A 27,416-nucleotide genomic window follows, 5' to 3' on the forward strand; every position below is an offset into this window, starting at 1 on the left:
CCTTACATAGATTTGTGGGCCAACCCGTAAGCAAGTTGGAAAATGATTTGGGTGACGGAGAATTCCATCCTAAACTCTGTCATAGCCAGTCCCAATAGTCTCGGAAGTACGAACAACTGTATAATATATGGTCCACATTTTCATTGTCATTCTTGCAAAGAACACACCTCGAAGGACCTTCAAAACCTAGTTTGTTGATTCTATCTGCCATCACAATCCTATTTTGAGATGCCAACCATAAGAAGAATCTTGCCTTCGACAGACATGTAGGGTCCCAACAAAGTATAAGTGGGACTTCCACTTCTTCCCATCTCTTTGAATTTATCAATGCTTTGTACCCATTTTTCACACTATACTTACCATCATTTGATGCTGCCCAGACAAGCTTGACTTTCCTCTCAAGTTGCTTGACTTTCCTTTCTTGAGTGATCTTTTCATATGCCTTTATAGCAGCTGGGTCCATCTCATTATCTTCTAGAGGTTTCCACATCCATCCGGAGTATTCTTTCGTAGTGACCTTTATTTTATAGTCACTTACTTTGCTTCCCCACCGATTAATTAATTTTTCTTTGAGGTCTCTTTGAATTGAACCATTGTCTATCAGAGGATGCCTGTCCTAGGAATCTTCCCCAAAAAGGGCTTCATCCCCCTTGCCAACATCCCAAGTAAGGTATTTGCCCACAAGGTTACAACATTTAACCATGAAGTTCCAACTCTCCGAAACTCTAGGAAGGTTCTTCATCCTGAAAATCGAAATCGGACCTTCTGCCTTCAAGTATTTATTATACATAATTTTCGCCCATTTATGCTCTTTTTCTGTGTAAAGGCGCCATATTAATCTAGCCCCTAGGGCTTCATTTTGCCACTGGAAATTCTTAATTCCTAAACCACCGTGCTCTTTAGGTCTGCAAATATTGTCCCATTTTATGAGAGCCAATTTCTTGGATTCCTCACAATCATTCCATAAGAAATTTGTGAGTTTAGAATCTAACTTGTGGTGAAGAGGCCTAGGAAGAGAAAGGCAAGAGAGCGGATACGTAGGGATGGCCGATAACACCAATCTGATCTTGGTGCTCTTACCAGCTTTCGTTAGCCATTTATCTTTCCAACAACTGATTCTAGCTTCTAATTTCTCCAATGTGTTATGCCAAACCTTACTAGACTCTGTACCTTTCTCTAATTCAATGCTGAGATACTTACATGGGAACAAACCTTTTTGAAATCCCATAATGTGGCAGATCTGTTTTTGCACCTTGGGATCCGTATTAATAAAATATATCTTAGATTTTGAGACATTTACTCTGACCAGATGCATTCATATAACTTTCAATAATAGATTTTAAAGCCCTCGCTTCTTTTGTTGAGCTCTCACTTGGCAGAATAGTATCATCAGCATATTGTTGATGAGTAATATTAGGGATATTCCTCGTGATGGTAATACTTTTAATATCCTGATTGTTATAAGCCCTAGTTAGAGATCTCTAGAAGGCTTCAACAATAATGATGTATAGAAACGAAGATAAAGGGTCACCTTGTCTAATACACCTTGGAATTTCAAAATATCCTTCACGGGATTTGTTGACAAGAGCTGAAATTTTAGTAGTGGAGATACATTTGAAAATAAGATTGACCCATTGATGGGAAAAACCAAATGCATCAAGGGTGTTACCGAGGGATCGCCAATCCACCATACACCACCATATCGTAAGCTTTTTGGATGTCAAGCTTCATGAACATACCTGCCTCTTTATTTTTTTGGGCCAAGTGAATAGTTTCCTGAATGATAAGAATGCCATCCAGGATGGACTTACTGGAACGAAACCTGTTTGTTCCTCGGAGATGATCTTTGGAAGGATTAACTTTAGCTTATTTGCTAATATCTTCGATTTTTTTTTATATATGGTGTTACAAAGCGCAATGGGCCTGAAGTCTCCCGGATTATCTAGCTCTGATATTTTTGGGATCAGAGTGAGAAAGGAGTGGTTAATTTCAGATAGTAGGGAACCACCCTTCCTAGAAGCTTCAATGGCATTCCGGAGATCTATGCCAATAATATCCCCACATTTCTGATAGAAAAATGCCTGAAATCCATCTGGACCTGGTATTTATCAGGATTCATGTTAAAAACGACTTTGTTGACTTCTTTTAATGTGATAGGTTTAGTTAATACTTTATTATCCTCTGCTGAAACCAATTTAGGTATCACTTCAAGTAAGTTGGATTGAGCCTCTCGATTTGATCCTTCAAAGTTATTAAGAGTTTTCTGAAAATGGTCCACAAAAATTTTCGAGATTTCGCTAGGTTTTTCGGTTGAAATCCCCAGTTGATTCCTAATGCTTGTTATTTTGCTTTTGGCTCTATTGTAGAGAGTCAAATTATGGAAGAATTTAGTATTCCGGTCTCCCTCTTCTAGCCACATTTCTCGGGACTTTCGTCTATAGTTTATTTCCTCTTTGGACAATATATCCTCTTGTTTAGCAAACAATTCTTTTTTTAGGAGATAGCTTTCATTATTCATTCCTTTTTTGATGATTTCTAAGTTTAGTTCCTTTAATTTATTTTCAATGTCCAATTTTTCTTTAAATATGTCGTTGAAATGTTCTTTGTTCCATTTGAGAATTTTCTCTTTGAGCATCTTCATTTTATATACAAAAATTAAACATCTTAGATCCTTTGAAATTACTTTGTGACCACCAAGCCTTAATATTGTCTAAAAAACCAGAATCTAAAAACCACATTTTCTTGCATTTGAACAAACTCCTAGCAGGTTTATGAGGCTCAATAAATTCAGTTCTGACTGGAAAATGATCAGAACCAGCAATAGGCAAAATTGAAGTTTGAATATTTAGATTGTCCTCATCTAGGTTTCCTTTAATGAAAAATCTGTCTAATTTTTTTGCTATGTATGCAAAATCCTTACGTTTGTTATTCCATGTAAAGTTCCCATTTTTAAAAGGAATGTCTATAAGATTATGGAAAACACACCATTTAAAAAAATCTTTAGAGGATTGGATAATCTGTTGGGAACCCCCTATTTTTTCTTCTAAGTTTAAAATGGTGTTAAAATCTCCTCCTAACAAGATTAGATTATTTTGATAGAACTCCATAAATTGACTGATTTCTTCCCAAACTAATCTTTTCTCTATATTGCTGTTAGGTCCATAAATATTTATTAAAATAAAGTTTAGGTTGGATTTCAAACTTCTAACTGTACCACTGATCCAATTATTGTTTGTACTTAAGATATATAAGGTTACTTTCTTGTGATCCCAAATAAACCCTAGACCTCCGGATGCTCCTACAGATTCTTGCATAGTGATACTCCAATTGCCTAACTTCTTGCCTAATTTAATTCCTTCTATATAATTTAATTTAGTTTCCTGAAGTAAGATGATTTCAGATTCAAAAGATTTTATATTTTGTTTTAGTAGTCTTTTTTTGTTAGGGGCGTTTAATCCCCTAACATTCCATGTGGTGATCTTCATTGATCCTTGGGAAGGATCTTCCCCGTCCTTGTGTTAAAAATCTGACTGATTTTTGGCTGTTCGCGTGCCTGACCTTCCGCTTCTTTGAGTTCCTTGAGAGATTTTCTTCCCCTTATCCGTTTTGTTTTACCAAATTTAGGCGATTTAAGCCCTTCCTGATTCATTCTTAAACCCAGCTGTTCCAAATTTTCTTGAGCTTCTATAACTGTTTCCAATTTGCTGCTCTCCCTATTCTCCTTTTCTTCATTAACCAGCTCTTGTAGAATCTGTTCTGAGATGCTCTGGTACGCCAAGGTATCTATATCCTTAGTCTCACATGACGTTCTGGCTGCCAAATCATCTGTTTTTTTGTTTGACTTATTTTCTTCTTCAAAGGATAGAAGGTCCCTTCTGAGGTCTTTAAATGTATAATTGTCTCCTCCCAACTGTAATACCTGCTGCAGAAGTTCTTCTTTTTGTGAAATACTACAGTTTTCTTTATTTTTTAAATCAAATACCCGAATCAGTTCCTCTGAGAGCCTTTCTATTGTATTCTTATCATCCTCTTTTAAGGCTTCTACCTCAACTTTTTCATTCTCCTCCACCGCCTTGTTTAAAAAATCCTGAAATTCTAGCATTGGGATAATGCTGACCGTCTTTTCTTCAGAGAAGTTTATTCTGAGATTATCTTCAAGAGACTCTCTCCTAGGAGTGGGAGTCTGCCAGAATTTGAATAGCTGCTTCGGAGTCTTTTTGTCGGAAATTGAGATTACCAAAGAAGGTTCTTCATCCTGCAGCCTCTGTACCTTGGTCTTATCTTCCTTATGATTATTTTTAACATTTCCTGATGCTTCTCCATATAAGGCTGAATGTTCCATATCCTCAAGATTTCTGAATGAGTTCTCTGTGCTCATTTCTCGTACCATAATAATTTCTGAAACCAAATTCCTCTGTTTATTGATTGCCTTCGTAGAATCTTCCAAATCTTTAGCTCTCTTTTCTTCCTTTTTAGTTTTTTTACTGTTGACTGCTGAATTCTGTAATTTGGGCTGCTTGTCTGACTTTAAGGATTTCTCCGTGTTATGATTGTATTCTTTCTGCTTCATCACATCTGAAATGTGCAATTTATCTTTGCCCTTATCTGTATTAATGGATCTGTCCAGTAGAGGCCTTCCTTTGTTGTTTTCTTGTGATTTCCTGGTATTTTCCTTTTGATTTCCATTGGTTTGAGGTATTGGGCTATTGTTATTTTTTTTATGACGACCTTCAACTTTTCTGCCCATTTTTCATCAGAGTTATTTCTTGTGATTGTTGGGACATCTTTCTCAGCCAAACATTCCTCTTGCTCCAGTTCCTGATACCTTATTCTGATCATGGGAAAGGCAGCATTTAGATCTAAAGTAGCTTACTGAATTCTGTGGGAGAATTTCCTTTCATCATCAAATCTGATAATTTTTGTGATTCTGCCTTCATACCTCTGAAAGTTTAGTTTGTACACCGATCTATTGGTGATAATTTTGAGTGGTTTGAGAGTTATATTGTTTGCCTTACATTTAATTAGCAGTTTAATGTTATTACAACATTCAAAAGATGCATCTATTCCAATTAGATCTCCCATGACACGTCCTATCCTTCTGATAATATTTATTTGTTTTAATTCTGGAGGTATAAGGTTTAATGAAAACCAGGTTGGCATAGAAAAATCTAAGATATCTTCATTATAGTTGGGTATCCAATCAAAAAATTTAAGCTCATGACCTTTGAAAAAACAAACAGAATTGAAAAATCTTTTTTCACATATTCCTCACTACAGTGAATAAACACTAATCTATCAGAATAATGAGAGATACCTACCTGATAGCCACAGAAATCTTCCAACCAACCAATTAAATTGTGCAGCTTAGGTTTAGGGCCATTCCAGAAAGCGAATAAACTGACCTCTTGGCATTCCTGCCAGCAATCCTCAATATCTTGATTGCTGATAATCAAAACTTCATCACCATCGTCCGGAGGCAGAGATCTACAGGGCAAGGGGGAAGTCGAGCAAGGCGACCTCTGATGGGGAGGGACATAGGGTTTCAGTGAATTAGGAATAAGGGCTGCCTGAATTTGAGGGTCAAAAGGAGGTTTAAAGGCGAAATCTATCTGCTGTCTGAAAAAAGGGTTAAGATTACGATTGGCATATTTGGTTTGATTAAAGAAATAAATCTGCCTATCTAGATTGAGAGTTGAATGAATCGGAGGAGGATCATATCTTAGCGGTAGATGAGACTGGGGTTCATAGTGCGGAACATCGCTTACCTCAGTGTCCTGAACGCGAGCTAAGGCACCAAACGAATTTGACAGCTTAACTGTGAAGGCTTGAGGTGTCTGATCATGGCCACCCTGAGAACTCGTGCCCTGCTTGCCTCTGCGATTTGAGCTCTTGACTGGCCGTGTTCCCGGACAGAATTTCGAAGGCCCTAATTTTTCAACCTTTTCATATGTGCGAAGATGTCGACAGTCTGATTTTGAGCGAAAATTTCTCACAATTTTCGCCATTTCTCGAAAATTTTAAGTCTCCACTGTATAATCTTTATTACTGTGAGTGCTGCTGATATTTATTCCTTTCTGAATACCAAATAATAAATTTTCCGATCTCAATCTATAGTTCTAGTTCCTTTATTGATCCTTAGATCATTTCCATAATGTCTTTTATATTCCTTCTCTCATCCCATGAATCGAACTCAACATTATACTTTATAGGATGGGAAGTGTTGCATTCTAAAAGACACGTCTTATGTCTCTTCACCATCAATCTCTTCATTGTATAATGGTTATTTGTTAACCTTGTCTAATCACACTTTCTGCAATCCTAACCAGTATTACAATTTAAAAATCGTTGTTGATCCCAGTTGCTAACTCATCATTTTTTTAGTTGTACGTTAGTCTTTGTTTATTCACTTCCTATTACTTGGAGTACATCAATAAATTCAATCCTTAGAGGTGTTGGTCAGCCTGTGGCAACTATAACTGATAATACATAACAATTGCTCCTTGATAATGTTCATAATCACTATTAATATCGCTGCTCCCTAATTATTTCTGCTATGATATTAACAATCCCTCCTTGGCGAAGTTCAGAATCACTATTAATATCCACTGACTGTATTGATATCACTGCTTCCTGATTGTTTCTGCAATGATATGTTGGTTCGTATTCTTCCTCCTATATATCTCAGTACTTTCTGCCATGTAACATTTTATCCATGTTTAAATGGAAGACTTCCTATGCTGACTGTATTGTATTTTATGCTGATCGCTCCTTGGTATTGTACTGTACTGTCATCATGTGGAAAACAAATTCAGTGAAGAGGCTTTAGAAACTATTGAGCAAACATAAAGTTGCAGTGCAAAGCCAAGGTCAACAACCTTAGCCAACATCCTCTCTACCATGTCAAAATTGGAGCTTTATAAGGGGTTGCAATTATTTATCAAACTTAGCCACTCTGGGATATTTGTTGGATATTATGATTAGAATCTATCTCGTGGATAGGCACCAAAATGGGGGCTTCAAAAGAAACTCATGTGAATCCATCAAAGCATATCTATGGCTTTTTTATTAGATTTTGTAGATGCAAGTGTGCTGGAAGATATATATGAAAATTGTGGACACAGAGAGCAATGCTGTTAACTGAGGTTTTTACTAACATGGATTTAGTGTGAGTTCTGATCTCGACTCTTGACTTGGAGATCTAAATTAGTCTAAAATTTAATAGCATATATATCTCTCTAAAATCTGCAAGCTATTTGTAATGTTTTATAAGATGATACTTGAATATTGATCAATAACTCAGCCAAATAATTTTTTAAATAGATCTAATGTGAGAGTTCTTTTTTGATAATTTTCAAGTTAATATTGGATTTCGACACAATATTGTAAAATCTTCTAACAGTTAATTAAAAGCATGAGCAAGCTGCGGAGAGTCAACCAGAAACGTAGAAATAGCTGGCACATTTTGGGATAAATATGTTCACTAGTACTACTAAAGAGTTTGAAAAGGAATGACAGGTGACTTACCTAAAAGCAAAAGCCTGAATGTGATTATATAACTCGTATATACAATATTTACCGTTGATTTAATCATAACTTCATAGTTCAAATTGAACCCCCAAAACCTGGACCAATCATAACTCTTGTTGACTGTGTTGAATCATCGTGATATCTGATTACTACTTTGATAGTTAAATCACATTCAAAATGCTTTTTTTTCTAGAAGTGGTCAATTTCAAGCTAACTGCAATTTGGACAATGGCCAAAGCTGAGATGACAACTGCCACATGTTAAAATATTATTTTTCAACACAGAGACATCTTCAAACTTGCCTCAAGCAAATAAATACCATTTTGTTGGTCAAGTTCAAACTTCTATGCAGGTGAAAATGTCAATGGATCACATGTTGCTGGCAAAATGCCCTACCTGCTTCCAGCAAAATATATCTTCCAAATGAACTAAATTCCTTCAAACACATGATCATTATGTGTGTAAAATCTTCTTGCAAAAAAGTAAAATAAAATAAGACAAGAAAAGTTAGGTGGTGAAGAAATCATTAAAAATCAGGCAGCTTGTTATTCAGACTGTTTAGTTGCAGTTAGATGTGAAAAAATGGGTTAAGAATTGCAGTTGACAATTTGCATAAAGTAAATGTGACAATTGAGGGGAAAAGCCAGAAAGTGTGACAATTCATGATTTGTGATATTTCTATCAGTATTTGACTGAGTAGTTTTTGAGCCAAACTCATTGACTCATGTTTCATGAGTAGCAGTTCACATAGAACCCATCTCTCATGAGAATGAATGGAACAATTTGCACTTGTTGTATCTAGGTGATGGTCATAGAGGTGAAGGATTGGGCCTTCCTGGGAGGTCACCTCTAGGTGGAGTAGTACCGGGGTGGGTGACTTCTTCAGAAGGTTCAATGCTTCACCTCTGTAAGCTTCACCTAAAAGGCTAGATGCAATGAGTACAAACTGTTCTATTCATTGTCATGAGAGATGTGTATTTGTGAACCTAGTCATGAAACATGGGTCAATGAGTTTGACTCAAAAAATACACAGTTAAATCCTGATAGCAATATCACAATTTGATTTTCTGTGGAAATACCTCTTTATCAATTCATAATTTTTTCATGACTCTTGCTTATGTCCAAGAGCATCAATCAATGTTGCGTGACCTTTATTGTAGAATTCTTGTAATCAATTCAATGTTTTGTTTCATCTTCTGTATAAAGATATTTATCTTTTACATGAAGGAACTCCTCCAAATTGAGATGCAATGGTTATTTGAATGCTACTGGGTATTTTTGCCCACAATTTATGTGCTGATATCTTAGCCTAGTAATTTATTAACCTCTAATCTTTGTATCAAGAATGTTTCCTGGATCATTCATCCATATTTCTGTTGAGGCATTGACTATTTTAACACATTTCGTCATTCTATACTGATGTTATAGATGATGGCTATCTTCCCTAGTAATGAGCAACTTAATATTTTGCTAGGGTGTTTTTTAGTGGTGAATATTCGTAATCTTGCGAATTTTATAAATTCTTTTCTAGTAATTTGGCTGATAATTTAAGATTTAGTGCAACCTAAATTGCCACATTTTTATTAAATTTAATTCTAAAATATTTAAAATTGCTCAATAATTTATTTTATTAAAAAATTTAAACTCAAAGATTCAACACAATATTCAATACATGATTAGATTTGATTCACATAAATATTATATATTACTGAAGAAATTAAAATTAATTCACCAATAATCATCATAATTATTAGTACTTCAGGGATATATTACCAATACTTAGTTTTCACTATTGATTTAAAATATAACGTAATTATCCTCATAATTTCCATGAGATAAAACATGTTCAATTTTGATTTGTAATATTCCATGATGATTAGCGAACTTCCTATTATTATTGAGATTTCGTCAATATTTTCAACTCAAATTATGATTCCAAAATAATCGCCAATTTAGATAATTTTTAAAATTAAAACTAATTTGATTTTTCAAAATAATGGAAGATTCTCCAATAATTTATATCATATATCATTTTCTAGTTACCTTTATTTTACTAATTACATCTTTCATGAGGTGTGCAATAATTATACATTTGAAATGCATAATGATATACAATTTATCTTTTTTTGTACTTGATGTTTCGTTTTGTTTATATAAATTGCATTCTACGTTGCTTGTAATTTAGACTATTAACTAAAAGCAAATATTGCAATTTGAACTTATCAACTTGCAGGAGCGTCAATGTCAAAGAGAAAAGCAAATGCGGACAGCTATTAAAAGAAGATGTCTTTTGCCTCGTCTGATATGCTTGTCGATTCGGTGTATGGCCTTCCTCATGGACACAGATGCAGGAAAAGCCCACGATATGTATGGAAGTTGTGCAGAATTTCAGCAGCTCCTTGTACAATATTCATCATCACTTGGGTTTTCCTTTGACGAGGCATTAGGAATCCTTAGCAATATAGCATCTGGGCAGAAATCATTCAAGGTGCTGTTCAGTATGACACGCGTGTGGAACATTGATAGATTTATTGTTTGCTGTATTTGTTCTGTACAAATTACTGAGAGACTGATTCGTTTAATTTCCCTTTGAAATCTAGGAATTGAAGCTGGACTTGGTGGATTGGATAACCTTGGCAGTCTTTTACAATGCCTGGATGCTATCTGCGGAAGGAACAGGATTTGCAAGCAAGGAAAAGTTATCATTTGATTCCTCACTAAACATTGACAGACTAATGGAACTAGCTGTTGAGGAGTTAATTAAATGTTCTGCTTCCCCTCAACTTTACACATCTGACTGTTCCTTAAAGTTAGTACCTGGAGGGCCTCTCATGCCAACAATGGCTCGTCTTTTAACCGAATCATTTGCCTGGCATGGGCTTATCTTACAATCTTGTGTCCGTTATATGCTTCGATCAGGAAAGAAGAAAAAGAGAAGTGTGGCAGTTGGTAGCCATGTTGATGGATTTTCTTCATTAATATTTAAAGTGATACAAAGTTCCATAGCCTCATTTATATCAACTATCGAAAGTGTTAAATCTTTGCTGGGAGGATATCTAGATAATTCCAAGGATCAGGAGTTGGACTTGTTTCTTGCACTTCTGGAAGGAAGGGAAGATAGCGATGAAAGTTTCTCGGGGAAAACCTCTGCAAAACCAGGTCGCGTGCTTAAGACTTTAAAATTGAGTTCAAGTATGGCTTCAGAATTAGGCCCCAGGATAGGTCAAGCAGTGGAGACATGGGATGCAACTACAGTTCCTAGAAAGATTATGAATAGCCATCAGAGATTTGCCTTGCTTTTGAAGGATATTTGTGAGTCTAAATTGAAAACGATAAAAGCAATGAAATTGTCAGCGTAAACATGTGCATGATTGAACAATCTTCCCAGGTTGTGTTGGTTGCTGCTCCTGAAATTATTCAAGGGCGGTTGAGATTTTAGAAGATTCTATTCTAGTCTAAACGTGTACAATTAAACAATCTTCACAGATTTTGTAGGTCTCTCCTACTTCAATTATTTCAAGACAACAAAAGTTTTTGAAGGTTCTGTTCTTGTTTGATTTCTAAATTATTTAGCCTGGCACATGTTATTGAGAAGCTTTCACAAAGTTGTAAATACTCTTTCACAGCCCATTGCTTTTGCTGGTTAATTATTTATTTCTTACCTTCCGGTGATTGATATGAAAACTGTTTATGAATGATTCATTTGAGAGTAATACCTGTCAGCCTGCTGATTTTGCAGCTTGTCACTGACCTGGATAGCTTCAAATATTCTATGCTATGTTATTGATACTGCACTTTGTTTGTCTCTCTTTTTGTGCGATGCCATCTTAGCATGTGAGCCAATTTCTTGGAAGAAACAAATGTTCACATCCTGGAAGAAATAATCTTCTGCATAAATAAGAAGGGTCTACAAATGCTTATAGAAAATATGGATGTTATTGCTATCATGGACGCTATTTGAAAGTATTATGCAGTTGCACAATTAACACTCATATTTATGTGGTTGACAGAGATATCCATAATTATTTGGGACACTAAAAACTCAAAGCTTAATCTTTGTGTGCATATGTATTCCGTGGGATTTGATTAAGTCAATTCCAATCTGATCATCCGAAACCAATGAAGAGACATGTAATCTCTGGATCAGAGAGATGATTAAACGATCTTCCTCCTTAATGTGCACAGAGCTCAAGCTTTCATGATTTTTTATTATGATCTGAAAATATACGCCTTAACATCTATTTTATATAACCTGGAAACGAAGAAAAACTTGAGAGGCCCGGTAGGCACTAAGAAGTCTATCCTATGAAATTGTATTTATTTTGTCATGTGGATATCAATGCGATGCCATTTTTGTTTGCGGGAAGACTATTTAAAAAAATGCGTATTCAGTAGTTATTACATTAAACAATAAATTTTATTACTAGCTTGATTTTTGTGCATCAGTTGCTACGTGTTGTATTATAAACCCACGTGCCCTATTGAGCTCAATGTTTTGTTTAGTCTTCCTTAAGATGGTAACATTATTTTGGATCTCTTTGTCTCCTAGTTCTTATAGATGTGTGAGTTAAGCTGGGAGTTCCTAGGTAGAGATATGGAATGCGGAAATTTCAAGGGTGGAATCTTAATGTTTAAGGTTAAGGTGGATTTCCGAAGTTGAGACACGGTTTATCTAGGAAATCCATGTTTGAAATATGAAATTCAGGATTAGAATGTGGAAGTCCTTCTGAACTGAAGTTCAAAGGTGTTATTTAGGGTTTTGGAATTCTAAGTATTTCTCCTTTTTATTCAACTACGTGAGAAATTAACAAGGTGAATCTTTAAAGAAAATTATTATTATTTAAAAAAAAAAAACTATTTTGCATTGCATAATATTTAGTTCTTTAAAGAATTAAATATTATCACATTCAAATACAAAATAATTAAATAATTGATTAATCCAACATTAATCTCTTACATAGTCGAATCTAAAAAAAGAGAATTAATTTTTTTTTATGATATGAGGGTGAAAATGAGAGAAATACAAAGGACAAGGTTAATTCTTTAAAGAATTAACATTAAAGTGTTAAATTATTATTACACTTAATATTAAAAATTAAAACATAAAGAGAAGAACAAAAGCAAAATGAGAAAGTGCAAATGGGTTCGGTAAAAAGGAAGTTGGGGGTAGTTGAACTTCTCATAGGAGAATTTTTTAATGAGGGAAAAATAATTGTAACGGGTTCTGGTTCTTTTTCTTCTCAGGTTGGAAAATTGTCTGCACAATTTTTCAAGAAAAGAGAAGGGATTTTGAGTTGGAAATTTTGTAACAGAGAAAGGAGAGATTTATTTTGTTTTACCATACTTCGATTTGATTTGCAGGAACAGGGGAATTCTATGTTTATATTGTTATGTATTTGAGATGTAGGAACTTTATATGTCAGATTTTGGAGTTTGGATATGAATTTCTTAGACTAATGTTGATTATATAGCCACTTTTGTCATATCTAAGATACATTTCTTGTATCATCATTTATTGTTTGTAAAACAAAGAAATCTTTCTTCCATTTTCTTTGTAATAAGAAAGATTGGCCAGGTAGTCTTGTGGCTGCTAGTTCGTCTTTCTTCTTCTATTCAGTTTATAAATCTTGTAAATGCATTCATTTCATGTCTATGAATGAATGCCAGAAAACCTTAAGTACCTTTAGGTTAAAGGTACATATCATCATTTAAATTCATTGCAAATCTGTAAACGAGGGAGCTGTACCTCTCAATTCAGAGGAAGATTATCAATAAAATGATAATCTCTCCAATTGTTAGTGCATTTTGTTCTTCTTCTGAAGCATATTGAGTCATTGTTTGCATTTCTATCCGAAGGACAAAATTGTTTACTAACAGTTTTTGGTGATTCTACTAGGGAAAGAAAGCAAGTTCTAGTGCTTTTCTTTTCTTGGAAATTTGAAGGTTACCTCCCTGAGGACGAAGGTTGACGACTCTAATTGATTGATTGTTGTGAAAGAATTATGTTGTTATGGCTTTGGTTGCAGCCCAGCCATGGGGGGCTTAGATTGGGTCATTTTCTTTATCTCAATACTCAGCCTTACCCAAGAATTCATTACAATATCTCTTGAAGTTTTCTGGTGATGCAAATCAAGACCTTGATGATCATATTAAAGCAATTACAGTTGCCTGCAGGATTCTTGGTTGGTAGGAGGAGAATGTCTTTGTTAGATTATTTGTTGGAAGCCTCATTGGAAGTGCAATAGATTGGTTCCAGAATTTGCCAGACGGTTGCATCACCTGTTGGAATGACCTTGAGGTGAAATTTCTTCAGAGGTTTATGCCTGCACTTGATGTAGCTAAATTGTTATTTTATTTCTTTCAAATCAAGTTGGAAAAAGGGGAAGTCATGAGAGATTTCATTGATAGATTTAACAGAACTGTTGGTAAGATACCCCTAACCAACCAACCAATTGAAAACAATCAGTTGTGTGTTTTCATTGCTGCCATGCAAACATAAATTAAATTCTTACTTCTTCGTTTAAAGTTGCAAACATTGCCAGATGTACAAAGGGAGGCTATTAGTTTGGAAGATGACATGATTCTAAGTGGAATGAAGTGTAAAGAAATTACACAGGCAGGAATTTATCTCTGTGAACAACATAATTGTTCGAAAGAAAAGCTTAAATGGAAAAAGGTCATTCTCAAAGTAGTCAAATCAGCAGCTCCTATTTATCAAAGTTTAATGGTTTTCAATGATGATGATCACCTAGTCTCTCCTGTGATAGAAAGCACTCCTTGTAGTGTAGCTGGAGCATACCATCTAAATGTTGATTATGATGATGAACATGCCTCACAGTCAACTAATCAATGACTGGCCTTGATATATCTCCCATAGAACAAAGCCTAGAGAGTGGAATACCAAATGAAAACTTGTCAGAAGATTTTTCAAATTCAGAACTTGATTCTATTATATTTGGAACTGCTAATGATATTTCATCAAGTTATGCTATTCAGGAGGATATAAAAGATCAAGGTACACAAGAGAAGATTGATGAGGAAGAAACAAAAATTTCTTGTCAATTCAACAATCAAAAGGAATGTGTGTCTTTCTTATTTGGTTGCACACAATATCTTCAGGAGTAGTGACAACCTGAAGGGTTAAAGGGGCTCAAATACTTTTCTAAAAGTATGGCAGATCACATAATGCAAAATCCATCAAGGTGTTGGAATAGCTCTTCCTGTGAACATGAAATTGATTATGAATTGTTTCTCTTTGATCGCATGGAAACTAATAAAGAGTCTCCTCAACCCAAGGCATTCAAAAGTGCTGAGAAAATTGAGATGGAGGCCAAGGGAAATTTTCTTATCCCCAAACCAATTCCATGTACACAATCCTAATTAGAAGTATTTAGGTTTGACTATGAGGATGGGTTGATAGATTTTGGTCCTGTGCTGGAATCTTTTTGTTTTGGGATAGACTTCATAGACAGATCCTTGGAACCTGAATCTTTGAAGGAGGAAGTTGTAGATTTAAATGAGAACTATGTGGGTGATCACTTCAATAATTTCAAGAAAGACTATCACCATAAAGACTCCATTTTATTTGCCAAGAATCTCACGGAAGATGTCAAGAGTGCTAATAAGAAACAACTTGCGCAATAAGACATTGAAGCACCACAATTGATGAGCTATAATGCTGGTTGGCTTCTTGGTTTTAACTTGCTGTTTGGAAAGCTTATATCTGTGGAGTTTTCGTTTTCAATGGTTGCTCTCCAATTTTTAGGAATGAACTTACTTGCGCACCAACCATTGTTTCATACCAGCACATACTTCTCTTAACCAGTTAATGGTTTTTCATGAGCAATCAGGTACATTCTTTTGAGTATGGGCTGGTTGCCCTATTCTTTGTACATAAAGTTTTTATTGTGGCTAGGTGTAGTTTGCTCTTTAGTTTTGCTTGCCGATAGTGTAGGTGTTTTTGGTGTTTCCCTTCCCTTCTCTTGAGTCAATCCGTTCTCAGAAATAAAATCCCTCATGAATTGATTGGCAACACTCCATATTCACCCTTTTGTACTATCCAAGTTTCAATTTTAAACATTAGCATGCAGTTTCGAAGTCTAGTTCAAGATTTGAAGATTCAGATTCAAGCTCAAGTTTAGTATGAGAGTGATGAGTGTATAAGCGTATAAGTGGACAAGCTTTAGAGTTTCAAAGTTTAGGGTTTTCAAATTTTGTTTTGGTGGGCAATCTATATGATGGAGTTACTTTCTTTTGAAGTTGGTGAATATGTGGACTCTATTTCCAAAAGCCTTATTTAATATTCCACACGTGCAATAGTTTCAATCAAAGACTAAATGTGCAACAAATATTTGATGCTAGACCATGGCCAAAAAATCAAATATTTTGTAAAAAGGAGTATTTTTATTGGTTGTAAACTTGGAAGTATTCTCTATTAAATCATGGATCATGGATCAAATTTTGCTGTAGTTGGTTCTAATCATACCTTGTCATTTGAGGATAAGCGACATCAGATTGGAGATAGATGCTTGGACTTCAAACGCACTGCATGGACATGTGATTTTATTTTAGGGTTATGGTCACTTGTTGATGCATATACCAAAGCACACAGAATTTGATCCTTGATAAGATGTTGTCATTAGCAGCTCTCCCGTCATAGAGTTTGGGCCCTTTCTTTCCGAAGGAATTCTTCAATGATGAAGGCAGCGGTTGTGGCTATGATGATTTACACAGTGGATATATGATAGTAAACTGGGCTCTAAGTGGTGTCTTGTTTAATAATGGAGCAGCATGTGGACCCTGCTACAAATTGCATGTGATTGGAAGCAAGTTCCGCAATGGTGCATTCAAGGAGCAACCATCACAATCACAAGTGCCTACTGCTTATATGCTGCACTCCCCATGACAATGGAAGCCGGAGCAATGTGCCCCTTGATTATTTAGGCCATCATGATGCATATAAGTAGATTTGCGGGATTATTCGAAAATGGTACTATTTAATACATTTTGAAATTAATGACTTTGGTACTCAATCACCAAAAGCTTAAGAACGAGCTTTTTGAGCCAATTAGAATTTTTCGAAATGAATATCGAAAGCAATTTGATTGGTGCCTAAAGATATTCTTTTGAAGGAATTTTTAGGATTTGGAAAATATCTTAGCCATTCATCCCGCAAGTTTGGAAGACATTGTAGGCAAGGTGAAAGGATTCATATGATGATATCGAGGTGGGGCAGAAATGTAATCCATCATGGGTCACCATGTGTTCATCTATTCAGCCATCAACAAACAAATTATGGTGTGATTGGAAGCACGAACAGATGGTGTAAAAGAGGTGATTCAGAATGATAAGGAATAATACTGGGGATATGTATTTGCTTGTGGTTGCAAAAGAGGCTCTGAATAATTCTTCTAGATGCTATAGATCCGCGAGCTTTATGTATTGATTGAGCAAGTAACTCAACGTCAAGTGCTGGTGTTTAATCTAAGCTGCGACAGATTTGGGAATGTTCTAAAAGAAAGAACAACTACCCATGATAATGATATGTGTTCTAGAGTAGTGAAATAAAAATGTATTCCCCGTAAACATTTTTTAGTTCAGTTATTGTTGATAGTATTCCAAAGAAGACTCTCAATGTATCAGAGGAAGCCGCTGTGTCTGTTGAAAGTGAGGTGTCTCGATAAAGATGGGAACCCTAATTTAGTTTATAAAGTATGAGAGCAGGTCTTTCAGATTTCCCCCCATGTTAGCAATAATTAAAGTACATTTATATATTGAGCATTATGTTTTGGTTGTTCAAGAAATAGTTTCTCTGAGCTACTTGGATGAGGCAAGGTTTGTGCTGCAGCTGGCCATCCCCATGCACGAGCAATAATTTTGAAGCACGTCTTCTGGTTAAAGTGCAAAGGATAGTGTACATGGGTAGAATGGTATGAATATTGCAATAGAGGATGAAGATGTCCAACGCAAAATGGTAATGCACCACCATTTCAATTCTTCTGCGTGTAAAATGTGTTTGTGGTTGTGAGTTCAAAGAACCCACGAGGAGGAGCGAAAATAAATGTTCATAGTTGCAGTAGAAGCAGTTTGAATAGAAAAGGAACCATGGAATGTAGACCCGTCATTTTTGGATGATGGGTACCTTCAAAAGAATTTGGGAACAAAAGATGTTTGAGCGAGGTTCAATTTGATGCATGGAAGTTATGCATTTAAAATAATGAAATGAAGGCCTTTGGCTTCCCGTTAAGCTCCTACATCAATCAATTGTAAGTCTTCAAATAGCGATAAAGAAGGATACGTAATCATTGATATGAAAATTTGAAATGGAAAGGGCATTAAAGGACTGGATATTTAGCTCTCATTCATGTAGAGGAGAAAACACGAATTACTGATATATGTATAATCGAGTTGGGTAGGGCTGTTGAAGATATTAAGACTTTGTGTCAGCTCTCTTATTGCGGTGACCTTGGAACTTGTGAACCTTTGAGGAGCGACAATTGAGAAATAAGGGATTCTATGTCTTTAGTAGAAATAATCTTCCTATCATGGATTCTTTTGTGGCCCATGAATTTTAACAGTCCAGAAGCAAATTAGTTAGTTTTGTGAATTTTGATAAAGAATGGATCAGAATAGATTCAATTGCATGTACCATGGGCTTGTAGATGTTTATGGTCTCCATTCAAAGATCTACCTATTATAACAAATATCCTTGCAGCTATATTGAGAAATCAATACAGAATGAGGTAAAGTTAGGGTGATGCATAATTTTCATGTATTAGTGCTTAATGAAGATGAAATATATAACTGCGAGCCAATCAACATTGCCACAAAAACTTCTTCCCTTGGTCTTTATTTGGATGATACAACAAAGAATACAAAGTCTGAAAGTGTTCAAAGGACAAAGAGTTTCAAATAGATGGCTGACTGAGGGCATGATAGTGTTTTCTGAGGTTAAGGTGAGTCTTCCATGTCAAATTGCATGCAAATTTTGAAGTTGAAGAAAAGCGGCAAATAGAGTTCCTTCATGGTGATATTAGTTTGAATGATAAAAGTATTAATTACTCTATGGCCCAAGCCAGACACTGGATAGCAACAACCAAAGATTCTGGAGTTCTTTGCATCCCGACACAAAATGTAGCCCCCAGAGAGAACCAATGTTATCTAGGGTTTTGGAACCCTAAGTATTTCCCCTCTTTATTTAGCTATGTGAGAAATTAAAACAAGGTGAGTCTTTAAAGAAAATTATTATTATTTAATTTTTTTTTATTTTGCATTGTATAATATTTAATTCTTTAAAGAATTAAATATTATCACATTCAAATGCAAAATAATTAAATAATTGATTAATCCAACATTAATCTCTCACATAGTCAAATCTTAAAAAAGAGAATTAATTATTTTTTTATGATATGAGAGTGAAAATGAGAAAAATACAAAGGACAAGGTTAATTCTTTAAAGAATTAACATTAAAGTGCTAAATGATTATTGCACTTAATATTAAAAATTAAAACATAAAGAGAAGAACATAAGAAAAATGAGAAAGTGCAAATGAGTTTGGTAAAAAAGAAGTTGGGGGTAGTTTTTAATTAAGAACAATAGATTTTGAAGGGTGCCTAAAACCCTGTACAAGTTTAAAGATTTTCAATCAGTGCAGAAACAAAAATACAACAAACAAAAGCAGAACTAGTCACCCCCCAAACAAAGGGTAACCTAGATGACAAAAAGCCTATCACCAACCAAAAGTAAAGATCCAACAAGGGGGTAGAGCCAAATATTTCACGATTTTCCCTTTGATTTAAAACCTCCCTTGCACAATTGGAGGTGCATTTCTAAAGGAGGAGTAGATGGTCTTGTATTCTTTCTTTTTACCTCAGTCCAACCATCCTCCACCTTAGCTGCCTCAGCAATCCAATTTCCAGAAGAAACAAAACAATGAAGCCCAGGGGAATCCGAAACACCAACAATCTTCCTAGAAGAGCTCCAAGCCAATTGGCCCCCCATAGAACCATGAGGAAGGTTCGAACCAAGGGCATGGGCAGGAAGGTCCTGGCCCCCAACAAGACCAGGAGGAACATCCAGTATAGGGGCAAGAGAAGGAACAGGGATAACCTCCTCTAATAAGGGAAGAAAAAGAAGTTGGGGGTAGTTGAACTTCTCACAAGGGAATTATTTAATGAGGGAAAAAAATTGTAACGGGTTCTGGTTCTTGTTCTTCTCGGGTTGGAAAATTGTCTGCATAATTTTTCAAGAAAGGAGAAGGCATTTTGAGTTGGAAATTTTGTAACAGAGAAAGGAGAGATATATTTTGTTTTACCATACTTTGATTTGATTTGCAGGAATGATGCAGGAGCATCCTGGGTTTCTTTGTAATCCTGCACATTAGTTCATTCTGCCTAGTTCCCAATTGGGCCGACTTTGCTCACATTTAATATTGGTATAGTTAATTATATTTGATAAGGGCCGACTTGTGGTTTCTCTATATTCTAGAATTATCCGTAAGCCATTTTGGCAAGTATAAGTAGGGTGTTTAGGTTTAGGGTTAGGGAAGATTTTTGGGGAGAGTTCAAAACAAAAAGAGATATGTGGATTTAAAAAGCTAATTTGGAGATCTGGAAGTTGTACATTTGTAATTGGCCGTAACCCAGAAGGCCTTACAGTTGGGCATGTATGCTGAATATTTGATGAATCAATAAATATTTCCTTGTTCTCTCTTTCCTTGGTGCTGTTCTTTGTGTTTTCTTTCGTTGTGTTAACTCTTGCAGGGTGGCTTGGATAACTGGGTGTGCCTTTGGCCCTAGTTATTCATCCTTTGCTTGCATCAGTTGGTATCAGAGCCCGAAGTTCATCCTTTTGGAGATTGGATCGTGTAGAAACCTGATTTGGATCTGGTTGTAGGGTGGTAGATCTGTGGATTTGACCTATAACTTGTAGAGGGTTACGATCTTGCAGGAACCTAATTTGTAAAGATGGTTCGTGGTAGAGGAAATAATGTTGATAACGCTATATTGGATCAGTTAAGACAAATTGCAGCCAGATTAGATGCTGTGGAGACAACCTAGAGGAGAGGAGCACATCTTGAAGATGTAAGTGATGATGAAGCAGCAACAACAAACCATAATCTAGAACCTGAAGAAGATCGAGATGAGGAAAGATTGTTGCGATTATTGTCTAGGGAAAATTCAAAGCCTACTGTAGAAGTTGTTCCTTATGATGAGAAATTGGATACAAATACTATGCTTGATTGGATCTCTGATATGGAGAAGTTCTTTGAGTATGAAAACACTCCTAATAATAGAAAGGTGAAGATTGCAGTCACTAGGCTGAAAGGTCATGCATCATTATGGTGGGAGCACTTGCAAACTGATAGACAAAGGAGAGGAAAGGAGAAGATAAGAACTTGGCCAAAGATGGTGAACAAGGTAAAGAACAAATTCTTTCCTGCTGATTACCAAGTTAGCTTATTGAGAAAGATGCAAAATTTGAAACAAAGGGACATGACTGTGAAAGAATATACCGAGGAATTCTATAGATTGGACATCAGATCTGGACATGTGGATGACGATGTTGAGAAAATTGCAAGGTACATTAATGGATTGAGATCTGGAATTCAAGATGAGATAAGTTTTGTGAAGTTGGAAAGTGTGGAAGAAGCATACCAGTATGCCTTGAAGGCTGAGGAGATCTTGACAAAGAAGCATGAACAAAGACAAAGAGGTAGAGGTAGATCTTATGGAGAAAGTAGTAGATCTGACAATTCTATGCAAAATAAAGTCAAATCTGAATGGAAGAGTGATGATAAAGGCAAGACCGAATGGAAAGGTGGTAATTCTTACCAAGGAGGCACTAATTCTTACCGAGGAAGAGGTAATTCCTATTCTAGAAGTGGATTTCATGGCAATTGTTTTAGATGTGGCAAAGAAGGGCATAGATCTTTTGAATGTAGATCCTCTGAAAGTGGACAGAATAATAGAAATGCTGTGATTCAAGAAGACATTGAAAGTTCACCAAGTGGACCTAAGGTTGGAGAAAATTTGATGGTGAGAAGAACCTTATGTAATAAAAGTGATGAGGAACCTGTTTTAAGGAGAAGTCTTTTCAAGACAAGATGTAAGATGGCTAGAAAATGCTGCAAAGTGATCATTGACAGTGGGAGTTCTACAAATCTGGCATCAGAAGAGTTGGTTACCAAGTTGCAGTTAGAGAGGCTGAAACATCCCAAACCTTATCATGTTTCATGGATCAAAGATGAGCATAAGATATTGGTAAGTGAGCAATGCCTTGTGAAATTTAAAACTTGACATTATGTTGATGAAGTTTTGTGTGATATTATGCCCATGGATTGTTGTCATATTTTGTTGGGTAGACCTTGGCAATATGATAGACATGCTGTACATGATGGAAGATTGAATCAATATACTCTTTGGGTGAATGGGAAGAAACAAACATTGTTGCCTTTGATTGAAGTTCCAGATGAGGTTAATTGTACTTCTGTAAAGATTTGTATGGTTAATGGGAAACAATTTGAAAAGGAAGTGAAGAAGAATCAGGTTTGTTCTACCATAATTTCAAGAAATCCAATTTTTGTCAATGAAGGCCAAGTGCAAGAAAATAATGCTAACCGAGTGCTAGATAGTGGTGACTGAGTGACAGATGGTAGTATTGACCAAGTGCCAGAAGAAATTGTAGAATTGCTCAATGAATATAAAGACATTATTGCTGATGATCTTCCTAATGGATTACCTCCAGTAAGAAGTATAAATCATTGTATGGATTTGATTCCTGGAGCAAGTTTTCCAAACAAAGCACCATATAGATTGACACCTACAGAGAATGAAGAACTTAATAGACAAGTGCATGAGTTGTTGCAGAAAGGTTTGATCAGAGAAAGCTTGAGTCCATGTGTTGTACCTACTGTATTAGCACCTAAAAAGAATGGAGAATGGAGAATGTGTACTGATTCCAGAGCCATTAACAAGATAACAGTGAAATATAGGTTTCCTATGCCAAGGATGGATGACATAATGGATTGTTTAAGTGGAGCAAAGTATTTTACCAAGATTGATTTGAAGAGTGGCTATCATCATATCAGAATCAGAGAAGGTGATGAATGGAAGACTTCTTTCAAGACAAAAGATGGTTTGTATGAATGGTTGGTTATGCCTTTTGGTTTGACTAATGCACCTAGTACTTTCATGAGGTTAATGAATGAAGTTCTGAAAAGATTTTTGGGTAAGTTTGTGATTGTTTATTTGGATGATATTTTGATATTTAGTAAGACTAAGGAAGAACATCTTGAGCATATTAGACAAGTATTGCAGAGGTTGAAAGAGGAAAAGTTGCTGATTAATCTGAAAAAGTGTTCTTTTATGCAAGAGGAGATTGTGTATCTAGGATTTGTGATTTCAGCTGATGGTTTGAAGATGGATCCTGAGAAGGTTAAAACAATTTTGGAATGGCCTACACCTGAGAATGTGAGTGAGGTAAGATCATTTCATGGTTTAGCTAGTTTTAATAGAAAGTTTATAAAGAATTTCAGTGTTGTTTGCAATGCTATGACTGAGACAGTGAGGGGAGATAAAAAGGAATTCATGTGGACACATGGAGCTAATAAGAGTTTTGAGACTGTGAAACAAAAGGTTGCAGAATTACCGGTATTGGCTTTGCCTGATTTCAACAAAGTATTTCAAGTTGAATGTGATACAAGTGGTAATGCAATAGGAGTTTTATTAAGTCAAGAAGGTAAGCCTGTTGCTTTGTTTAGTGAAAAGTTGAATGATGCTAGAAGGAAATATTCTGTGTATGATCAAGAGTTTTATGCTATTGTTCAAGCATTGAAGAAGTGGAGACATTATTTGATGCCTAAAGAGTTTGTGTTGTATACTGATCATAAAGCTTTACAATACTTGGAAAGTCAACATAAATTGAATCAAAGACATATGAAGTGGGTTGAATATTTGCAGAGTTTTACATTTGTGATTAAGCATAAGAGTGGAGTTACTAACAAAGTTCCTGATGCATTGAGTAGAAGACGTTCTTTGTTGACTGAAATGAAGGTTGAAGTTCTTGGTTTTGATGAGATGAAAGAGTTATACGATGTTGATCCTGATTTTTCTAAGGCATGGAGAGAGTGTAGAGCACCAAATCTGACAGATCACATAAGTAAGTATGATGAGTATTTCATTCAAGAAGGTATGTTGTTCAAAGGCATTTAGTTGTGTATTCCTAGAAGTTCTATGAGGTTGAATCTAATTAAGGAAAAGCATAGTGGTGGATTAGCTGGACATTTTGGAATTGATAAGACATTAAGTTTGCTAAAAGAAAAATATTATTGGCCACAAATGTATAAGGATGTTCAAAAATTTGTAAAGAGTTGTGGAGTTTGTCAAGTTGCAAAAGGAGTGAGTCAAAATACTGGTTTGTATACATCTATTATTGTTCCTGAGAAACCTTGGACTAATATTAGTATGGATTTTGTTCTTGGATTGCCTAAAAAAATGAAAGGGTATGATTCCATATTTGTGGTAGTGGACAGATTTTCTAAGATGGCTCATTTTATACCATGTAAGAAGACATCAGATGTTGAGCATGTTGGTGAACTTTTTTTTAAAAAGATTGCGAGATTGCATGGATTACCAAGAAGTATTATTTCTGACAGAGACAGTAAGTTTGTTGGATATTTTTGGAAGACTTTGTGGAAGAAGATGGGTACTGAGTTGAAGTTTAGTTCTACATTCCATCCACAAATAGATGGACAGACAAAGGTTGTGAATAGAAGCTTGGGTAATTTGCTAAGATGTTTGGTTGGAAATAAGTCAAGTAATTGGGAGATGGTATTGGCACAAGATGAATTTGCATATAACAATTCTGGGAATAGGAGTACAGGGAAGAAACCTTTTGAGATTGTTATTGGAATGCATCCTAGAGGCATATCAGATTTGAGAGATGTTGTTGGTGAAGAAAAGAGAAGCGCTGCAGGAGAAGAATTTGCTGATTTTATGGAGTCTTTGCATAAGGAAGTGAAGTTGAGATTGGAACAAAGTAATCAAAAGTATAAAGAGAATGCTGATCAGTCTAGAAGACACCATGATTTTCAGGTTGGTGATGAGGTGATGGTTCATCTGAAGAAAAGAAGATTCTCAGCTAGAACATACAGTAAACTGAAGATGAAGAAATTTGGACCTTGTAAGATCTTGAAGAAGTTTGATAGTGGTAATGCTTATGAAGTTGAGTTACCTGATGACATGGATATATCTCCTATATTCAATATTGCTGATTTGTATACGCATCATGAGTCAGAGGATGAAATTGCTATACCTGATGATTATCCTAAGAAGCAAATTGAAGAGGTTGAACAGATATTAGATCAAAGAGTTGGTAAGAGCACAAGAGGAAAAGATTACTATGAATATTTGGTGAAGTGGAAGAATAGACCAGTTGAAGATGCTACATGGATTTCTCAGTCTGAGTTGGATTCAACTCAGGGTGTGACATTTGCATGATTTAAGAGAATCATTTTTTTTCCCAACCCTGGTTGTCTGATGCAAGAGCATCCTGGGTTTCTTTGTAATCCTGCACATTAGTTCATTCTGCCTAGTTCCAAATTGGGCCGACTTTGCTCACATTTAATTTTGGTATAGTTAATTATATTTGATGAGGGTCGACTTGTGGTTTCTCTATGTTCTAGAATTATCCGTAAGCCATTTTGGCAAGTATAAGTAGGGTGTTTAGGTTTAGGGTTAGGGCAGATTTTTGGGGAGAGTTCAAAAGAAAAAGAGATACGTGGATTTAAAAAGCTGATTTGGAGATTTGGAAGTTAGGCTTTACAGTTGGGCATGTATGCTGAATATTTGATAAATCAATAAATATTTCCTTGTTCTCTCTTTCCTTGGTGCTGTTCCTTGTGTTTTCTTCCGTTGTGTTAACTCTTGCAGGGTGGCTTGGATAGCTGGGTGTGCCTTTGGCCCTAGTTATTCATCCTTTGCTTGCATCAAGGAACAAGATAATCCTATGTTTATACTGTTATGTATTTGAGATGTCGGAACTTTATATGTCAGATTTTGGAGTCTGGATATGAATTTCTTAAACTAATGTTGATTATATAGTCACTTTTGTCATATCTAAGATACATTTCTTGTATCATCATTTATTGTTTGTAAAACAAAGAAATCTTTCTTCCATTTTCTCTGTAATAAGAAAGATTGGCCAAGTAGTCTTGTGGTTGCTAGTTTGTCTTTCTTCTTCTATTCAGTTTATAAATCTTGTAAATGCATTCATTTCATGTTTATGAAAGAATGTCAGAAAACCTTAAGTACCTTCAGGTTAAAGGTACATATCATCATTTAAATTCATTGCAAATCTGTAAACGAGGGAGCTGTACCTCTCAATTCAGAGGAAGATTATCAATAAAATGATAATATCTCCAATTGTTAGTGCATTTTGTTCTTCTTCTGAAGCATATCGAATCATTGTTTGCATTTTTATCTAAAAGACAAAACTGTTTACTAACACAAGGCAAGCCTTAAAGATGAGAAATAGATCGAGATCATGAAATTTGTTTGATAACTATGGAGTTGAAGAAGTGTCAAAGTTGGTAATTGAGGATGAAATTATGAAAATTTCAGTTAAAAGTATAAAAGGTGTCAAAAAGTTGTAAGAGGTGTGTCAAAATGATGGCAAAATGTTGTCAAGTTTGGAAATTAATTTGGTGAATGTGGAATTTTTAAATCGCCAAATGGAAATGCTGCGTAAATGAAAAATAGACTTCTGCTAAGTAAAGAAACAATTCTGAACTTAGAAAGGGAAAACAAAGAAGAGATTCTTAAAAAATATTATTGAGAATTGTAAAATATTTAAGTGAATTTTCAAATGAAAAAGGGAAAAAACACGTTAAGCTAAAGGTGGATTTTCTGTATCATTTCCACTTTAAAATGAATTTTCCACCATCACTTCCACCTGAAAGTTGATTTTCCACTTGCATTTCCCCATAAAAGTGAAATCCCTCGCAACATTGTCCACCTTCAGGGCAAATTTCTGCCATGGGTTCTGGTTAGGGCTCAACCTCATCAAGGAGAGGGTAAAAATCCAAAGTTTAGCGCTCTTCTGAGAGGAGGATTTAAATGCAAACATAACACGTCAACTCACCTTAAATGCAACCAGCTTCCTGTCAAAATCAGAGCAGAGAGTCGATTAAATCTGAATATGATTAGATACGAGCAGAAAACATAGAGAATCTAAGTCAGTAGGAGGGAAATTAAGATCAGGAGGAGCAAAATTTCTTTAAATAATCCCTAAAGAGAAGTTTATTCCATCAGATTTGAAGGTGAACAGAATCAAGCTGGCTGCAAATTTCATACCCAAAGGTGAATTACCTATGCGAGATCCGAATTGCAAGTTCAGGAGGCAAAATTTCAAGCAAGAAATGTGAATTTGCCAATTGTACTAAGCAAATAAAAAATACAAAAACAAAATTGCAGATCAAGCAGATTGACGAGGCGATCAATATCAGAATCAAGGAGGCAAATTTCCAGTAGAGAAACAAAACAAATTAGAATAACAAATTCAGGACTAAAAATTAGAGAAGTCCTTGAGAGTGTAGAAAGATTGCTGAGTGTGAAGCTATTTACACTAGGACAATGATTGTGAGTTTTAGTGATAAGTATGGAAATGCCTCCATTAAGGAACCATGTTGGAAGAGTTGCAGGTGTGACAAAAGAGGGGTTTAAGCAAGTACAAGCATTACAAGAGGAGTCACATAGAGGAGTTGATATTAGGGAAAGAGATGAAAGTGAAGATGAATTTGTAGAAGGATAAGTTGAAGAAGAGAAACCATAAGTGATTAGAGAGATCCTAATGAAGATAGGTTTATGGGGGTTATTTCTAGAATTGGAAA

At 35.5% G+C, this 27,416-nt stretch overlaps 1 protein-coding gene across 1 annotated transcript in view; it reads left to right on the forward strand.

Annotated features, from left to right (window-relative positions):
* LOC149550369 (Tetratricopeptide repeat (TPR)-like superfamily protein) overlaps positions 1-11,321 on the forward strand; it is a 126,282-nt gene extending 114,961 nt beyond the window's left edge. Inside the window, exons 18-19 of the mRNA XM_089793396.1 lie at positions 9,761-10,015; positions 10,128-11,321. Of these exons, the coding sequence (XP_089649522.1) occupies positions 9,761-10,015; positions 10,128-10,886 (1,014 nt within the window). The 3' untranslated portion in view covers positions 10,887-11,321. The remainder of the gene's footprint in view (positions 1-9,760; positions 10,016-10,127) is intronic.
* Positions 11,322-27,416: the final 16,095 nt, after the last annotated feature.

The sequence above is a fragment of the Cupressus sempervirens genome, chromosome 7 (assembly GCF_028749045.1).
Source record: "Cupressus sempervirens isolate cs-2001-9-10 chromosome 7, ASM2874904v1, whole genome shotgun sequence".
In the NCBI taxonomy this organism is placed as follows: domain Eukaryota; kingdom Viridiplantae; phylum Streptophyta; class Pinopsida; order Cupressales; family Cupressaceae; genus Cupressus; species Cupressus sempervirens.